This window comes from Carassius carassius, chromosome 9 (genome assembly GCF_963082965.1).
Source record: "Carassius carassius chromosome 9, fCarCar2.1, whole genome shotgun sequence".
Lineage (NCBI taxonomy): Eukaryota > Metazoa > Chordata > Actinopteri > Cypriniformes > Cyprinidae > Carassius > Carassius carassius.
The window spans coordinates 6,699,181-6,719,970 of record NC_081763.1 but is presented as its reverse complement, the minus strand read 5'-3'; the positions used below and the strand labels follow the sequence as shown (position 1 = coordinate 6,719,970).

Below are 20,790 nucleotides of genomic sequence, written 5' to 3'. Positions count from 1 at the left end.
GGTAAGAAGAATAGTGGGTCACAAGGAGGTAAGCAGAACCTAAGGGATGTGATCCAGATGAGGCAGCGTTCTCGTCTGAATCAGAGCGATACCAAGGTATCTACTCTTTCCCTTTAGGGATTTTTAACTTCTGCTTTTAATCCTCCCCTTCCTAATTCCCCTGTAACCACCAGCTCTCCACCTGATCGAGGTTAGGTGGAAACCTCTCACATAAGCAGTCTCCTATGCTGGACCTATAATGGTTTTTATGTGTCTACTAATAAACTCTGTGAGTTTCCTTTGCAGTGCTCAGTTAGTGTTTCCCCAGAGGTTAGTAAAATTTGAACTTGCCTCTCCCGTGCAGTTCAGCGCCTATGCGATGCTTAGGAACCTTTAGGTAAACACGCTAAGCTCCCCTTTTTCAAGAAGGGTCGCCTATGAGCACGCTACTCTGAGCTTAGAGTTCTCCTCTCATATGAGACTGCTCTGTTTTTTTTTCCCAGAGCACTCCAGTTTTATTTCCACAGATCGAGTTGATGATTCTCAAATGTACTGTTTTGAGATGCACCATTCCATCTATGGGCTGCTCTGTCAGAGTGCCATGAGAGCTCCTCCTTAGAACAGTATTTGAAAATCCATGCTATGGTAAGTGTGCATGTGAAGTCTTTGAGTTGGTAAAAGCCCCGTCCATCTTGGGCGCCACTCCACCTATGTATTCTCAGATACCTATCTAAACAGGGTGTTGATACTAGAGATCTGTTGAGACAGCTCCTTCAGCAAGCTTATGCGAAAGCAAGCGGTAGCCCCTGTGTGACAAGCAAAAGACTTAGTAGACTTAATATAAAATGCTAGGTTCTTAGCCGTATCCCTTAAAAGGAATCTTTCCTGATTCCATGCCTTTAGCTCTACCCTAGGCCGAGGCCCTAACAATTAAGTTGGGTATGTAGGCCTTTGGCCGTAAGGGGTACCGTCACAGACAGCCCTCTTAACGTCCCAGGGGCAACTCCCATGGAAATGGTAGAGTTGGTACTTAGTGTTCACCATGATTCTGGCCTGCACTCCCCTTAGCATGGCGGGGTGGGCATACTGTTCCCCATAGCGACCCCTAGAGGACGCAGTTCGAAGTTCCCTTGAAAGGGAACTTCTCAGGTTACGAATGTAACCATGGTTCCCTGAGTAGGGAATGAGACACTGCGTACATAATATATATTAATACAAGTATTTTAGTCTGACAGGGAAAATAAGTGGCTGAAGTCATTGAGCAGCACATCAAAAACAGTATTGATCATATGCTTGACCTCTATTACCATCAATCACTTTTTGAGACTATGTCTGGACTCAAATATACTATAAACAAATTAAAAGTAAATACAAATAAAATAAATAAATATCCGCTTTTCTGTAAGATCGCTATCTCCAAATATACATGTCATATGTTTCTGTAATTTGATGCACAAATAAATATAGCTTTAAATACATATTCTATAGCAATGGTAGAAACTAGACATTTGACTTCAAGGATATTTTGTGATGCAGAGATGGCAATGCCTTGTTTCAGAGAAAGTGTCATTTTTAGTATATCAACTCGCCAAGAAATGCATGCCACATAAAAATATTTCACAGGTGTCGGTCCGCATCATCTCAGGAGAGGCAATGCAACTCTTTCATACTTTTGCACCATGCAAACGATGCTTGTAAACAGTGGCGGCTCCAGACAATTTTGATTGGGGGGGCAATGGGGGGTCCTGGTCATTTCAAGGGGGGTCTCATGAAAACCAACAAAAAATACAGTGGACACGGCTAATAACTGCATATTAATGCTACTAAACAACAAAAACAACACAAAATATCAACTACTTTGTTTTTAATTAATTAATCAATTGATTATAAATGACTTAAGCGGTTAACTTTTTTAACATGACTGACACTCCCTCTGAGCAGGGCCATGGAGAGACCTTTGGAGGGGCAGGTGCTCAAAATATAAAAGGGGCACATGGAACAAGGCTTTAAATGGCGCTATTCAAAATATCAATACAGCAATATATTGTGATGCATTCCTTGCTGATTCACATATAGATATCAGAGATGTATAAAGTACTAGAGACCCAGACTTGAGTAAAAGTACAAGTGCTCTATCAAAAAAATGACTTGAGTAGAAGTAGAAGTGCTCTTTAAGCACCACACTTAAGTAGAAGTACTAAAGTATTCAACAATTTTTGTACTTAAGTATTGCAAGTAGTCTATTTGAAAATTTACTACTCATGTACTGAAAGTAAAAGTACAAGTATTGTGTTATGTAGTTATTAAAGAAAGTACTCAAAAGTTTGAACATATTGTTTTTACTATTTCAAATGATTAACCTAAAGGACAATCACAATTCCTTTGACTGTAACTTTTTGTAAACAAAAAACAGATTAAAGGGTTAGTTCGCCCAATTTGCAAAATTATGTCATTAATAACTTACCCTTCATGTTGTTTCAAACCCGTAAGACCTCTTTTGGAACACAGTTTAAGATATTTTAAATTTAGTCCGAGAGCTCTCAGTCCCTCCATTGAAGCTGTGTGTACGGTATACTGTCCATGCCCAGAAAGGTAAGAAAAACATTATCAAAGTAGTCCATGTGACATCAGAGGGTCAGTTAGAATTTTTTGAAGCATTGAAAATACATTTTGGTCCAAAAATAGCAAAAACTACGACTTTATTCAGCATTGTCTTCTCTTCCATGTCTGTTGTGAGAGAGTTCAAAACAAAGCAGTTTGTCATATCCGGTTCGCGAACGAATCATTCGATGTAACCGGATCTATTTGAACCAGTTCACCAAATCGAACTGAATCATTTTAAACGGTTCGCGTCTCCAATACGCATTAATCCACAAATGACTTAAGCTGCTAACTTTTTTAATGTGGCTGACACTCCCTCTGAGTTAAAACAAACCAATATCCCGGAGTAATTCATTTACTCAAACAGTACACTGACTGAACTGCTGTGAAGAGAGAACTGAAGATGAACACCGAGCTGAGCCAGATAACGAACAACAGACTGACTCGTTCACGAGTCAAGAACACTGATCTATATATATAACTTATATTATAGATCAGTGGTCAAGAACCGTTTCTGTCAGACGTGTCCGATTCGAGAACCGAGGAGCTGATGATACTGCGCATGTGTGATTCAGCGTGAAAGCAAACCGACACACAGAGCGACTGAACCGAACTGATTCTTTTGGTGATTGATTCTAAACTGATTCTGTGCTAATGTTATGAGCCCAGGTAAACCGAAGGCTTGCAGTCAACGCCGTTGAGCGCAAAAGAACTGATGAACTGTTTTCTTCATTTTGTAATTGTAATGAGTAACGATGCAGCACATAAAAAAAAATATTGGAGTAAAAGTATTAAACTCATCGAAAACATGTACTGAAGTAAAAGTGGAAGTAGGAGAAAAAAATAATACTCTAGTAAAGTACAGAGACCGCCTTTTAGTACTTAAGTACAGTAGTGAAGTAGTTCTACTTCGTTACTATACATCTCTGGATATGGATGATTATGTATTGATACAGCAGCAAATGCTTTGATGCAGTTTTGAAAAAGAAACAATAGAGAAGACAGTTTTAAGTTTAAAACAATAATAGCTCTGGGATTAGAAACTGAAATGTCTTAAATTGTCTGTTCTACAGAATAATTAAGAACAGCGGTTATAGTTAAAACTATAGAAAACACTTGTGCCTCTACATTTTCCTCTTTCTCACCAGCCTCTGTCTCCTGGCTTGCTGTTACCTGCTCTCTTTCTGTCACTTGTGCCTCTATATGTCCCTCTTATTCTTCCTCTGTCTCCATCTCCTCGTTTGATCTATTACTTTCCACTCTCTTTCCATCTAGGAACAAGGCTCAATTTACTATTTCAGCATTAATCTATTATTTTAACCATCACTACTACTCTTGCACCCAATCAATAAGTCCACCTTAAATATTGATACAAAACATAAAAAACTGATACACTGGAATATAGTGATTAATATTATTATTACTGTTGTAGTTGTTGTTGTCTAAAATTGAAAACCTTTGCAATGTAAACAAATGACAGGCTACATTTGTTATTCATATTCTTCACACTGCACTTTGATGTCAGGTATATTATGCAATTTTTATTGACATTGATATTTTTACATTTATTTCCAGAAAGATATTATTGAGTTTACAGGCTAAAGTGGTCTTGCTGTTGTAAACACAACTATTGTTGCTATTGTAGAAAAAAAAAAATTTGCGTCACATTTAAAATATAATTATATTTTAATTCATTTCTGAATTGTTTTTATTTTTATAATGATAATTCAGAGAATTAGAAAATGTGAATAAGCCTTACCAGTGTTGTGATAATTATTTTTAAGGGACTCTGTGTTAAAAAATAAATAAGTACTGTAATATAATAAAAGTTTAGTCAAATAACATAAAAAAGACCAGACCCCTCGATGCCTGTGAAACTTTTCTCCCTCAAACATCACGCTAGTGTTACTTCTACACTACAGGCTAAACACAGCAATATAAACAACATATCTGCATGTTCTCACATCACATCGTTCTTGTAAAATAATAATAAGTAAATAAACATCAAAATCACTTCGCTGAGAATGAAACACCACTTACTAGCTGCCTCTGTGTTGAAAATATCCTCTAACAATTAAAAAATGTGCGTGTGGCGTGAGGAATCGTCCCGGTCAGATGAGGTCATTGTCGTCAGGTGAAAGGTCATCATGTTGGTCATTTTATTTACGGCTAAATTATTATTAATAAATTGTACTAATATTATGATTGGGCGTGGGCAGGCATTCACAAAAGGGAATGTTATTACAAAAAAAAATTCGAGGAAATTTTGCTTTGACAAATGGGCACTTAAGGGGCAAAGGAGCAGGTGCTCAAGTGAACCGGTTCTTTCGGACAGTTCGATCAAATAAAACCAGTTGAAAAAAAAAATGTTTCACTGGTTCTTTTGCGCTTGATGTAATGTCATTGGCGATGACTGCCTTTCGTTCAAGCCTTTGGTTTACCCGCGCTTATAACATTAGCACAGAATCAGTTCAGAATCAATCATCAAAAGAACCAGTTCGGTTCAGACGAGCTGTGAGTCAGTCTGCTTCACACTGAATCACACATGCGCACTGCAGTATCATCAGCTCCTCGATTCCAGAATCAGACGCGTCCGACAGAAACTTGTCTTACTAGATTTAAGCACTGCTTTTGATACGATCGACCATAGTACCTTGCTGCATCGGTTGGAAAAAGTTGTGGGCATTCAGGGCATTGCCTTGCAGTGGTTAGCCTCGTATCTCAAAGACAGAACCTTCTCAGTAAATATGGGGAAATTTACTTCTACATCTGTTCCCCTACTTTGTGGTGTGCCCTAAGGGTCCATTTTAAGCCCGATCCTCTTTTCACTTTATATGTTGCCACTGGGTGCCATTTTTGAGAAACATAGGATATCCTATCACTGTTACGCTGACGATACACAGTTTTATCTACCGGCAAAAACTGATATGTCCTATCCCCTGGAAGCACTGTGTGACTGTTTTGAGGAGATCAAATGTTGGATGGCAAATAATTTCTTACAATTAAATGAAAGTAAGAGCGAAATTTTGATCTTAGGCCCATCTAGTTTCTCATCTACTTCTAATTTCGGTTCCTTCCCTGTCAGTGCTCGACCTCATGTAAGGAATCTCGGATTTACATTGGATTCGGCACTTAATTTTGAAAAACAAGTCAGCTCAGTGGTAAAAGGCAGTTTCTTTCACTTGAGACCGATTGCAAAAGTAAAACATTTCTTGTCTCGGAAAGATTTAGAGATTGTAATACACGCCTTCATTACATCACGGCTGGACTACTGTAATTCCCTGTACTATGGTCTGCCTCAAACTACAATCTCTCGCCTGCAAGTTGTTCAAAATGCTGCAGCGAGACTTCTGACCGGTACTAAAAAGAGAGATCACATTTCACCTATACTAGAAATTTTACATTGGCTTCCGGTAAAGTTCAGAATCGATTTTAAAATTGCAGTTTTTGTGTACAAGGCGCTATCCGGTGTTGCACCAAAATACTTATCTGACCTTCTGACTTTGTACGATCCCCAAAGGACTCTCAGGTCTTGCAATCAGCTTCTTTTAACTGTCCCACGCTTTCGCTGTAAAACTAAGGGTGGTCTGGCCTTCTCTGCTGTGGCACCTAAACTCTGGAATAGTTTACCCTTCGCTGTGAGGTCTGCCCCGTCATTATCCAGTTTTAAATCAGCTCTAAAAACTTATTTATTCTCTTTGGCTTTTAATTAAGTCACTTTTGATTGATTTTATATGATCTATTAAATTGATTATATCGGGTGTAATCGTGTCTATAATTGTATTTTATCTTGCCTATTCTAATGCTTTTTATTTGCACACTGTAGCTCTGTACAGCACTTTGGCACAACTTTGTTGTTTTTAAATGTGCTATAGAAATAAAATTTGACTTGACTTGACTTGAGAAACGGTTCTCGTTCAGTGTACGAATAAATGTCGAAATAATTATTAATTATTATTGTTCTGCGTAGTTTGAAGAGAATTTTTGTTTTATATTTATCCCAGATATATATATATATATATATATATATATATATATATATATCTGGGATAAATATAAAACAAATATATATATATATATATATATATATATATATTTTTTTTTTTTTTTTTTTTTTTATCAGGAAGAGGGTGGGGGGTCAAATGGCGGGTCAAGGCGTTTTTTGGCAGGGTCTTGAGACCCCCCAGGACCCCCCATTGTGCTGCCGGTGCTTGTAAATGGCTGAAAAAAAAAAAAAAAAACTAGGTTAGAATGAGCTTCATGAATCATCCAGAAATACCTTGAAATATTTGAGAGCTGCTTTACTCATATAAAGGTAAATTCAGTGACATTCACTCAATAAACTCTCCAGATGAAAATAGTAGTATATCCATAAATGTAGTAAATTATAATTTCAGCACAGCCTCTGATATTTTTGTTCATTAACAAACAAAAATTATACAGAAACACACATTCACGTTTACATATGCTAAGACCATATACTGAGGGATAACTAACGAGTAGAAATAAGATTAAAAGAAGCAATAAAACTAACTTAAAATTGTAGCCACAAACTGCTTCCGATTAGTGCTGATCCATTAAATCTGTCGGTGACTTACCCTTGATTAAACATTAAGGGGGCGACTGTATAATTGTAATTTCTTCACACTGAATAAGATGTCTTATGCTTTGGGAATATTCACACAGGCAGACATGGCCAAACAAAAAATGACAAGTCAACAATAAATGTGGCATCTACAGAGAATATGCCATACTTTTCTTGTATTTCTGCCTCCTAAAAATCACTTTGGTTTGTGGCAATCCTCATTTGTAAGTAATTTTAACTTGAAGTGTTTGCTAAATGATTAAATGTTAATGTTTTGAGTGGAAATGTCAATAGTGCACTTGATCATTCATCAGACATAAATCTTGAGGGGTCATTCAGTCAGAACTTGTACTTAATTTCTCTCTCATCTTCAAAGCCGACTTAGCAATTCACCACCATTTAGCTTGACTCATCAGTGACAGCACCATCTAGGACTGTTTCCAAAAGGGACTGTAAGCCAATGAATAGCAGAAAGACCATTGTTGCAAATAGTTTTCTATGATCTGTTTAAGCTTAAACTGCAAATACCACCTGGCCACTTTGGGGCTACCCAATTGGGAAGTCCTGCAGCTATCAGTGTACATAATAAAAAGCAAGAAAGGACACAGCCCTGCGGAGACCCTGTGTTTGAAGGGAGGATACTGGACATGTGGCCATTAACAAATAGCTTCTGTAGTCTGTCAGTAAAAAAATTTAAGAGCAGTAATAAAATCTGATCAGGTAAATTAAAATAAGAGGCCAGTCGCTCAATTAGAATATGAGGCTGCATCTTATTAAAAGCTGAAGAAAAATCTGCGAATAAAAGTCTTGCATGTAATTTAGGTCTTTCGAGATGCTTGTATAATCTATCTAAGAAGAAAATCTTAGAGTCATCCACACCTTTCCCAGCTTGATAGGCAAATTGTAATAGATCTAATTTTCCATCAATTAGGGAAACAATTTCTTTCAATATTTTCTCGAAAGTTTTCATCACAAGTGATGTTAGTGCAACTGGTCTGAATTCTTTCATTTCTCTTGGATTTTTAGATTTAGGGACAGGAATTATAATTGATGTTTTTCATATGGCAGGAATCTGACCACACTCGTTACACATCTGAAAAAGTGTTGTAAACACCTCACTGAGCTGGTCCGCACAATAACACAAAACGCGTCCACAGATGGAATCAGGGCCAGCAGCTTTATATACGTTTAATTTCTTGAAAATATTTGTGACATTACCTTGTGTTATCACTAGACCATTCTTTGGAACCAAAGATTCCCGCATTTTGGAGATATTATTCAGAAAATCAAACCTTTCAAAACGAGAAAAGAAAGAATTAAAGCCATTTGCCAAATCAGCATATTCCACACCCTTTACATGAATGACCTGCTTGGTCTCACAGGAATACTGATTAATTGATGCCATGGATTTTATACCTGTCCAGGCTGCCCTAAGGTCCCCTCTACAATACAGACTTTCAATTTTATTTCTGTAATTAATTTTGGGCTTCCTTATTTCAACCTTAACTTCTCTAGAAGCTGTTTTTTTCTCCAGTGGGTTTCCTGAATAAAATATTATTTTATTTTTATTGATGGCAGATTTAAGTTCTTTGGTCACCCAAGGTTTATTATTTGGGAAAATAACCACTTTTTTAGATGGGATTACTGAGTCCATACAGAATGTGATATATGATGAAACAGTGTCTATAAGTTCATTATTTTCATCACAACCATCATAAAAACATTGCCAGTCTGTACACTCGAAGCATGCCTGGAGAGAGGAGATGCTGGCCTCTGACCAAATTTTCACTGTCCTTTCCTCCCGCTCTAGGCGCCAGAAAGAATGGTTTGTATACAGGCATGAGATAGACACTGTCATGGTAAGAATCACCAAAAGAAGGCATTGTCAGAGACTTGTAAGCCCCGCTTACTGAGCCATAACATAAATCTAGCATAGTGTTCTTCTTTGTTGAACAACTCACATACTGTTCATACGTCCTCAAAGTCTTTTTTAAATTGCAATGATTAAAATCTCCAAGAATAAACCTAGGTGCCTCTGGGCAAATAGAGTCTAGTTTATGCGTGACGTCAGCGATCAGCTGGGCAGCAACTGTGGCATTGGACCGTGGGTGAATGTATACTAATGTGTAAAAGAGCTGTTGAAATTCGTGAGGCAGATAAAATGGACGGAGAAAAATATTCAACAATTCCACATCTGTGGTACATATCTTTTTTCTGATCACGACAGTGTTACATTATCTTTCGTTCACTTAGAAGCACACGCCTCCTCCTCGGTTCTTGTCGGTGATCTCCGATGACCGGTCCATACGAATTGGGCTTCCAAACTCAGTTAAGTTCAGGTCCGAGTCCAGGTTTACATCACCGAGCCATGTTTCAGTAAAGGCAAGGAGACAAGTGTCCTTTACTTCCCGTTTAAACTTAGCATATGTATCCAGCTCATCTAACTTGTTTCTGATAGACTGTACATTAGACAGCAAGACGGAAGGAAGTGGTGGTAATTTGAGGCAGTCAAGCCGAAGAGTCTTAAGTCTCCGACGCAAACCACCTCTTCTTCCTCGTTTCCGATGACCTGACGACTTAGACGGCCTGCAAAGTTCCATCGGTATGCCCGATGGTACAGTTCCAACTGCAGAGGTCCGTAAGGAAAGGAGAAGCTCGCGGCTTATTTTCCCGTATACACCATATCCTACGGCGTGACTGGCAAAGCCCAGAAGAAGCATTGTCATGCAAAAAAGTGCAAAAAGCTCCATGACTAAACCCATAATCTGGATTACTGAAACTCTGAAAAGTTATTTCTTTCATACACACGCGCCACAGTTTAAGACATGTTTTAAAATACAGTTTAAAACACGATTAGAAACAAAACGACTGGGAGACTACTGGGTCGCACACTATGAAGCGCCTCGGAATTAAGTTCCTGGGTGTGCACATCACAGAGGACCTCTCCTGGACTGAAAACACAGAAGCACTGGCCATGAAATCACACCAGCGTCTCTACTTCCTACGAAAACTGAGAAGAGCCAGAGCCCCGCCCCCCATCATGTACTCCTTCTACAGAGGCACCATCGAGAGCATCTTGACGAGCTGCATCACTGTGTGGTATGGTGCCTGCAACACGTCCTGCTGGAAGACTCTGCAACGCATAGTGAGAGCAGCTGAGAAGATCATTGGTGTGCCCCCCCCCAAACATACGATGACATGCACCAGTCACTTTGTGCAGCATTGGTCTGCTCACTACCTCATTCAGCATGGAACTGACGTCATTCTACTACCTCATCAGTCAGGTAAATAAAATAACTGCTCTTGAGCCCTTTATGACTTTAATCAAACTGCATAAGCTTTTCTAAAATCTTTTTATCTGCACTGTTTGTTCACTTCACTGTTTTGCACATCTGCCATGCACTTTGCGCTGCTTTAGTTAACTTTATTTTTAATTTTATTATGTTTTTTTTTTACATTCCCTTATTGTATAGTTGTATCTTATATTTTATATTTGATCTAGATTTTTAGGCTCTATCTGTATGCACCGGGGGTCTGAGAGTAACGCAGTTTCAATTCTTTGTACAGTATGCATGTACTGTATATGTGCAAGTATTGACAATAAAGCAGACTTGACTTGACTTGTTATTGCATTCTGTTTTAGCACATTAGCTTTCCTATGATTCTGCTGCCAATAACTTAAGGCACACATCAATCCTGCCACTGATCTAGACAGGTGGAGCTGGAAGAGGTAGAGTATTAGGGAGATATTCATCTCCAAATGGTAATCCATTTACAAAGCACTCTTAGATAACAAACTTAGATTTTTCATGAGAGCAAGATTAACTTATATTGTCAACTAAAAGCAAATTGTTAAATGTTGTAGTTATCTATTGAAACAATTAACTTTTGCCTTTTGAAACAATTATAGGGTTAGTTCACCCAATAATCAAAATTATGTAATTAATAACTCACGCTCATGTCGTTCCAAAACCCGTGGGACCTCCGTTTATCTTTGGAACACAGTTTAAGATATTTTAGATTTAGTCTGAGAGCTCTCAGTTCCCCCAATGGAACTGTGTGCACGGTATACTGTCCATGTCCAGAAAGGTAAGAAAAACATCATCAGAGTAGGCCATGTGACATCAGAGGGTCAGTTAGAATACTTTGAAGCATCAAAAATACATTTTGGTCCAAAAATAGCAAAAACTACAACTTTATTCATCATTGTCTTCTCTTCCTTCTCTTCTGTTGTGAGAGAGTTCAAAACAGCAGTTTAGTGATATCTGGTTCGTGAGTGAATCATTCGATGTAACCAGATCTTCTTGAACTAGTTCACCATATTGAACTGAATCGTTTAAAACGGTTCATGTCTCCAATAAGCATTAATCCGCAAATGACTTAAGCTGTTAACTTTTTTAATGTGGCTGACACTCCCTCTGAGTTAAAATAAACCAATATCCCAGAGTAATTCATTTACTCAAACAGTACACTGACTGAACTGCTGTGAAGAGAGAACTGAAGATACACACCGAGCCGAGCCAGATGACAAACAAAAGATTGACTCGTTCTGTTTAATTATTTTAAACAGACTTAAGATGAATAAGTTTAATGCTTATTGGAGACACCGTTTTAAACAATTAAATTTGAACTGGTTCAAGAAGATCCGGTTACATCGAATGATGCATTCGTGGATCGGATATTACTAAACTGCAGTTTTGAACTCTCTCACAACAGACATAGGAGAGAAGACAATGATGAATTAAGTCGTAGTTTTTGCTATTTTTGGACCAAAATGTATTTTCGATGCTTCAAAATATTCTAACTGACCCTCTCATGTCACATGGACTATTTTGATGATGTTTTTCTTACCTTTCTGGATATGGCCAGTATACCATGCACACAGTTTCAATGGAGGGACTGAGAGCTCTCGGACTAAACCTAAGATATCTTAAACTGTGTTCCGAAGATAAACGGAGGTCTCACGGGTTTGGAACGACATGAGGGTGAGTTATTAATGACATAATTTTGATTATTGGGTGAACTAACCCTTTAACATCGGCAAACAACAACATCCAAGGCAAAACAAGAGACTAATCCAGTAAACAGGCAACGGTCAGGCTTGGCAGCAAACAATCACAAAAAAAAATAATAAAATAAAATAAAACAGTCCAGGATCTTAAAATAGGCTAGGCAAGACAAGGCAAGGAACAAGACACGTAAAACAAGGAACCCGGAATGGATAGGAATTGCCTGCATAAAACAGAAACACAATACTCAAAGTGTGTGAGAAAGAGTGCAGCTTAAGTAGTCCCACTGACATTATATTATTCCTCACATTATATAATTTCCTGGACAATTATTATTTCAATTTGTCAAGATGAAAGGTGACCCCTGCTGGTACTGTGATTTATATACTTTTATTTCACCAGACACTCTACTGGCAACATGTCAGAAGTGCCGATATGTACCAAAAAGTGCCAGTACGCTAAAGACTAAAAGACAGAAGTGCCGGTACTGCATACTTGAGCTTACCAGTCCACTTCAGGCACTGCCCACTGATTAAAAACATGTGTGGGAGTAATCAGCTCCAGGGTAGAGGGTTATGGAAAATGGAGTTTAGGGTGAAAATGTGATAGAGACCTCTGGTGGTGAATGGGAGGAAAAGCAGGGACTGGATTCATGACACCTGCATCTTAAAAGTTCCTCACCTTTTTTTGGTGTAGTATACCAACAGATTTCTGTAAGAAATCTGCTATGACACGATCTTTCATTGAGAAAGATTGAACAAAATTTTTAATATTTCACATTTTGATCTTTTTGGTTTGTATATTCTTTTTAAGATATGCAATACTTTTGAAAGTTGTTGTTCTGTCAGGAATAGACACATAGTGGGTGTTTTTATTCTCTTTTTATATGTTATGTAGGCTGATTTTACAGCTAGGCTATTCATTTAAAATGTAGAAAAATAGGGTATTTAAAGAGAAGGACAAATGTTCTCAAATTTGTGTGGAGACTGCAAATTCTGTAAAGGTTATAACCAAATCACAAGATCAAGCCCCGGAGTCTTTGGATGTTTTGGTGAGGTTTGTATGTTATATCAAACTCTTCTTCGGAAGCTATGATTGAAATGGTCCCCTTAAAAAATGAAATAAGATTTAATTTAAATTGGTGCATTTTGGTATAACATATAGCTTAATGTTTTGCAATAATCAAAATAATCTCCTTATTAATGACATACCAAGTATTTACCAATACACCAAACTGAAACTGTGTTACAAGCCAGATCATGAGAAATGTAAATATTTACACACTGGCTTTGAGTGGTCCTTATCTAATTGGCTGTCTACTTACATTAAGGCTGTAGATTGTCAAGAGTGCTAAAGTACATGAAACATAATTAAATCCCTGCTGCTGAACTTCAGCTTTGTGGAATTTAAGAAGTACATCTCTTTTATTTCAGATTATTCAAACATAACTTAATCTTGATATGTAGCCTTTTATGGCAGAAAATTTTTTCATTTGTCATACTGAAAACAAATTGCTTATGTAGTAGAGGTCTTCACAGTGCACCCGAGACACGTCGACCCAGGACCCGACCCGGGACCCATACGGGTTCGGGTCTATATTTTAAATGATCAGCCTGGTCCGGGTCGGGTCCGAATCTATTACCTCGGGTCCCGGGTCTGTTTAACATTGTGTGTAATACCCGTGCGATCGGAGTCATCGGACTCGGAGAACACCTGGCCGTGATCAGACACTGCTTGTGTTTTTTGTAACTTGCAACTTGTAAAATTAGGAAAAGAAAAGAGTGAGCCAAAAAAAAGTGATCTCTCTCTCTGTCTCTCTCGCTCTGCTTTTAGAAGCAGAGCGTGCAGACTCAGAGTTAATACAAGTGCACGCAAGGTATTAATGCTTGCAGACATGACACACTCATATTTAATATATTTCAAATCAGCAACACAATCTGAGGTGAACTGTCACATGAATGTTTTCTATGACGCTCAAATTGCGTTAAAGCATTTTAGGTTGATACAGCTAGCACGCATGTGCAGTCTCGATCGCGTTTCATGTTTCTATGGCAACCAGTGAGGGACACTTCGACCGCCAAACCGCGTTTTACATTTTCTCCCATTTTTATAATATTATAAATGAACCGTTTAATCTTAAAGTTTTAGTGGTCAGATGATAGCAAATAAATAACGTCAGCGGCCATGGCATTTCACGAGCGATCATTATAGTTCAAAAGGGCAAACAGTTCAGGTTATTATGCAAGTTAACTCGAGTCAGAATGTAGATGTGCACAGTACCATTTGTCATCCGTCACCGTGACATCAAGAGGACTTTTGAAGCTGAAATAATGAATTGGAATAACGAGAGGAATAAAATGAATAACTTTCTTGTCGGAGGATTGTAATGCATGACAGGCAGTCAGGTACAAGGAAGAGAGACTACGGCTCTTTAAATTAGGTAAGACAAAAAGCTGTATTTTTCGCAACAGGTTTATTGACTTGTAATAGCAATTTATGGTGGAATATATGACAGTCGGGTCAAGTCGGGTCTGTGTCTTCCCGGCGGGTTCGGGTCCAGCTTTCAAATAATATACGGGTCCAGGTCGGGTCCGGGTAGGCATTTCTCGGATCTACACGGGTCCGGGTCCAGCTTTTGAAATATTAGACGGGTCCGGGTCGGTTCGGTGTAGTACATTACGGGTCTCTTTCGGGTTCGGGCACGAATTTTTGGACCCATGAAGACCTCTATTATGTAGTATTCTGGTATGTTATGGTTCAGAATATACAAACCAAAATGATTCTGTAACACAGTTTCAAATTAACAGAAAAAAATAGCATAATTTGCATAGTAGACATACTATTCTGCAGAAATAATAGTACATGTTATGTGTAATATGGTTATATATATATATATATATATATATATATATATATATATATATATATATATATATATATATATATTCTGAACAAAGTCTCTCTTCCCTTTCCTTTCAGATCCTGGTGCATGTGGGCTTTCTGACAGAGGAATCTGGTGATGTGTTCAGTCCTAAAGTGTTAAAGGGTGGCCCGCTCGGAGAGATGGTCCAATGGGCAGACATCCTCACCACCCTTCATGTGCTGGGTCATAACCTCAAGATATCACTCTCAGTCAAAGAACTGCAAGGGTGAGTCTCAAGATTAAGTTCATTTATCCACAAAGTACACTTAAAACAGCCACAAGACTGACCAATGTGCTGGACATTAAAATAAGTGAGAGTCTTGTGATAAGACTTACCTCATTATTATACATAAGCAAAACCTTTGCCTTGGTACTATTTATGATCTGGTGACTTGTACAGATTGTAGGTGCATTATTTTGACAGTGACATTGAAATGTGCTCAGATATACTATGCATCAGTCATTATTAAAGGAGCTGTATGCAGAATTCATAAACCCTTTATTATTAGTGACAGGTTAATGACCATTAAGTGAACTGCGACAGCAAAATGTTTTGCTTTTGCTTGCGTATGCGTATTTATTGTGTTTTATGACCTACTATACTTTGCACATTTAATTTTATTTGAATAGATTATTCAGTTAAGTTTTTTTTTATTTGTTTGTTTTTTTGTTCAGTTGACTAAGGCACCAAGTGAACAAGAAACAACAAGTGCCACTTTTAATTCCTGCATACTAGGAGTGTATTGCAGCACTATGGACAGCTCCCGTAAACACACAGCAGTCTGGTTGTGTTTGCTTTAACTATATGCAAAATATCACATAACTCTAACTATATGCAAAATAATAATCTTTAAAATAAGATTTTAAAGTGCTTCATTTGTACTTGTCTTGGATGCTGTAGTTTTTATTATAGCTGAAGAGAAGGCTATTATGAAATAACCAAGGGGTAACACCTGATTGAATGTGAACATGTAGTCAGTCTGGTTTGTCAAATTGTTGACAAGAAGATGTAAAGTGTACAAAGTAAACAAGTATATGAAACATGTATATGAAAAATGTATATGTGCTTGGAACCGAATAAATGTCCAAATTGCAGAGAGAAAAATAGTAAAGTTGAACATTGAACTTAACTATCTCTGGATGTTCCTAGTGAATTTAAATTAGTTGAAAAACTGGAGCACCATGACAACAGGTTTCTGTCTCGCTTCAGGCTAGACAACAACCAGTATGACCTTCTCACAGGAAAAGCTGAACACTTTTATATGCAACATAGAAGTGTGAAAATTTACATGGAAAGAATACGTTAGGCAATTTACTTATTTTATATTCTAGCTTCTCATCATTTTGACAATGTTTTAATTTGTCACACTTCTGACATGACTAGATCAGACATTTTTATGTAAATATGCAAGGTCAAAGATCCCAAACAAATGGGATCAACAATCATCATTATGGTGACTTCAAAACAATTACAGCACTAAACAACTTTCTCACAGAGCTAAAGTTAAAGACAACTTTATAATGTGAATTTACAGTAAAACAAGAGCAGCAAATTTATGTGATTTATCATCATTCTGCTCTTCATTCACAGTCATTTGTAAGAAAATGACCCAGCATGCACTGATTTCACAGTGAATTTCTAACTACAGTAATATATTGTAGAATAATACACTTTAATCCCTTAAATTACTGTAAAAAAAAATACAGTGTAGTATATATCTGAACCTATATTCAGTACAATTAAAATACTTAAACAGCAGTTCAGTACTGTTAAAATCAGATATTCTGAGAGTTTTACTCGTAACATTTGCACTGTACTTTTATTCATGTATTGATTTCAGGTACTCTTAACACCTCTGGACTATATGTAGTATTGTTGTTGTTGTTTTTGCTTTGTTGTTGTTTTTGTAGGATTATAAATATCATTTCACCCAATTTTACCCTATTTTTCAAACTTTCAGTTTCTTGGTACAATTTGTGGATCAAAATCATGAGTAAAATTGGTGCAAAGTGGGACCTGTCATTGCAAAGATATGCAAGTTGCCTGATAACCATTGGATGTGCTTGAAAGGACAGAAAACTGGGTTGCTCAAGAGTTTAATGCATTAAGCAGTGCTGATGTGTGTCATGTGAAAAAGCCTTTACACAAGTATCTGTCAGTCTCTGTTCAACAGACAGTTCTATCAGCCCTTCTCTGATTAATGCTTCAATACACTGAAAGACAATGCCATTCTCACTTCACCTCAAAAGTTCAGCTTTTGGTTTTTGCCAATCTTGTTAACTGTCAGTCCTGACTGAGATGTGTGAAAATTACCTTCAGTTAAAGTTTTTGTTTTTAATTTGAAGACAATCTTCTTTTTTTTTCAGAAGATATGAGGCTGCTGGATTTAATGCTCTTGCTGATACAGATCTCTGACAGACTTCAATATGTTGCTTCTAAAGTCTTTCCTGAGAAAGAAAAAATAAGTGTGTTTATTATGATCTGATATGTTTATTAATTGGCATGTGAACGGTGTATATGAAAGCCAAAACCCTAACACACTTTATAAATTCTTTGCAGGGTCTAGTGGACTCATTCTAGGAACTTGGCTGTATTTCTTTGTTGCTCAAGATTGCTCTGCTCAGATTCACTCAAATAAATTATTTCTTCACACAAATGGCTCCTCACCCCTTGTATCTGCCAAAAAAACCAAACCCCTCAGTGAGGACCTGAGCCATATCTATAGGGACCAAAATATCACAGACTGTTTTCCAGAACCCAGAAAGTCTAAGGCAACAATCCAAACTAAAATAGAACAAAGATAAATCCAAGCGATTTCTAAAAGAGTTTGTTATTAGCATGCTAATGATGCCATTTTAAATTCCCTTTCAACCAATGTCAGATGACTTGACAAACATTCTTGCAGTGACTATTTTGAACATGCAAGGCCAATTACCACCTGCTTTAATGGACTCTTTTCAAAAACGTCTTGACACATTTAAATAACAAATCAGCAACACAATTTTTTAAAAAGTCCCAAAATGTTGTTCCCTTTCAATCGGTCACTCTCGACGTTACGTCACTGACCAACAAATTGGGATCTCACTGAGAGAGCCCAATCTACTTTGAGCATAAACTAAATGAGCCAATGCACATTGGCACTCTAGGGAGCTTTTTGTGTTGGTGGACGGTGCTTCAATGCCGGTGTTTCCTGAGACAACCCTCAAGTGGGTTACGCACTTCAGGCTGCACTACCCCCTGTTGTCCGGCAAACAGCCATTTTCCCTATGCATCTCAGCACCTAAAAGAGCATTTCCCTGAGAGAGTCTATTTCTCTAAAAAAGCTTACATGGGTATATCTTTGTAAAGACAACATTCATCCTCCTCCATTGCCAGCAGGCAGCAGAGGGTGGTTCGAGAGCGTCAACAAAGGCCCTACTCACGCACCCTGTGCCAACCTGTGGAACCAGGTAAGCATTGCACCGCACACTCAGAACCCTCTTCGGTCCACTCAGAAGATGGTAGGGCTACAACAACAGTGACTCGACTTCTTGTTGCGAGCCCCAGCCTATACCAAAAAGGGGTACAGGCGTCTTGCACAGAGCACTTAAAGGGGCAGCATCCATGGTGCTTTGGTAGAGGTTCCCAATTCGTAGGTCACCAATGTGAAGTCGAGAGCGACCGACTGAAAGGAAACATCTTGGTTATGTATGTAACCCTCGTTCCCTGAAGGAGGGAACGGAGAAGTCTCGTCCCTTCGCCACGGCTGCTGTACCACCACCGAGCGGCCAGGTCATCGGCTCGGCTCCTCAGTAAAAACCTGTTATGCATTGCACCTGCTGCCTTTTTATGATCAAGCTGTGTTCAGTGGCAGCTGGATGTAATAATCGCAGGCCAATGTGCATTGGCTCCTTTAGTTTACACTCCAAGTAGATTGGTCTCTATAAGCAAGATCCCAATTCGTAAGTCACCGACGTGATGTTCTTATGCTAAAGAAAAAAATAGATATAAAAAATGGGAAATTGAGCTTCTAACTTCAGCTGCAGTGATTCAATGACTTTGCAGTTTCTCTCATTCATAATAATATTAGTGAACAGTCTTTTAAGCAGTATTTGGCAATAGTCAGGTCAAGTCACCTTTATTTATATAGCGCTTTAAACAAAATACATTGCGTCAAAGCAACTGAACAACATTCATTAGGAAAACAGTGTGTCAATAATGCGAAATGATAGTTAAAGGCAGTTCATCATTGAATTCAGTGATGTCATCTCTCTTCAGTTAAATAGTGTCTGTGCATTTATTTGCAATCAAGTCAACGATATCGCTGTAGATGAAGTGACCCCAACTAAGCAAGCCAGAGGCGACAGCGGCAAGGAACCGAAACTCCATCGGTGACAGAATGGAGAAAAAAACCTTGGGAGAAACCAGGCTCCTCATGATTTTGAATGAAAGTAAAACAGCTATGCTAAAGATATTTTACAAGTTGTTATACACAACATATACTTTCCAAGTTCTCTTGGAAACGTATATGTGTGTGCTACGTGGGTATTAAACATAAAAATATATAGCACACAGATATTATGTAAAATAGTCTATTATGTAATTAGTCTGACAAGTAGAATGCATTTATTTACTATATAATTGTTCTATATTGAATGAATTATTAATATAATCATATATTTAAAAGGGAATCCTCCAGCTTTAGCCATTGTAGAATGGATTTTTTTAATTAATTAATCAATAATTTTTTATGTACTGAATGAACTCTTACTATATTTCTAAGGGAATTGTCCAGCTTTAACCACCATTTTGGATATTATTATCATTACACAGCATTAAAATATTTTATTTTCACATTTATTTCCGGTTGTACTGGTGAATCCAGATCTCTACAAGAAATCACAGCAATTCACCCAAGCACCTTACGAAGGATATGTGCAGTGCCCATGAGTGTGATCTTTTGCACTTCACTAGCTGACGGATATCCTGGGAGCATTTTTAAGTTCTGAATGAAACTTCTTTTATGTTTCTAATGCTCCTACTATCACTGGTGCAGTTCTCTTTTACATTTCAATATGCTACTGATCTCAATTTCAAGGTCCTCGTATTTACTGATCCTCTCAATTTCATTTAGCATGATATTAGTATCATCCAGAACATCTATATCAATCAGCAGACATGTTGTCTCTTTTTTGTCATGCAACACTATGTCAGGCCGATTAGCTAAGATGGTTCTGTCAGTAACTATTGGAACATCCCATTTAATTGTGTTATCATTGACAACAAAAACAACCATATAGGTCATTTGTGCAAGCACCTTATTATGACCTATATTTACATATATTTACAAAGTTAAGGGCCCTCTAGCGGGCGTAAAAATAATGACAGTATCGTGTTGCACCTGTCATGATGAAATGACGTATAAAGTCATTACCAATCAAAATGCTTGTTTATTTAAATGGAATGTGTGGAACTTTTACACCAATCTCACAGTAATTCGTACATATTTTACTAGGTGGCTTATTCATTCGAATGACCAAACTTAACCCCACCCCTAAACCTACTCCATACAGAAATCATGCAAAATTATGACTTATAGAGCATATAGATTTCACGAGCACATTTGTTCTCTGCGATCGAACCCATGATAGCATGATTACATATCATCGTAACGCAATACGCTACCAACTGAGTTACACGTACAAATAAGAAA

At 37.7% G+C, this 20,790-nt stretch overlaps 1 protein-coding gene across 1 annotated transcript in view; it reads left to right on the top strand.

The window, feature by feature from the left end:
- Positions 1-20,790, top strand: part of LOC132148810 (alpha-1,6-mannosylglycoprotein 6-beta-N-acetylglucosaminyltransferase B-like) — a 118,534-nt gene that overhangs the window by 47,787 nt on the left and 49,957 nt on the right. Inside the window, exon 8 of the mRNA XM_059557528.1 lies at positions 15,154-15,323. Within this exon, the coding sequence (XP_059413511.1) occupies positions 15,154-15,323 (170 nt within the window). The remainder of the gene's footprint in view (positions 1-15,153; positions 15,324-20,790) is intronic.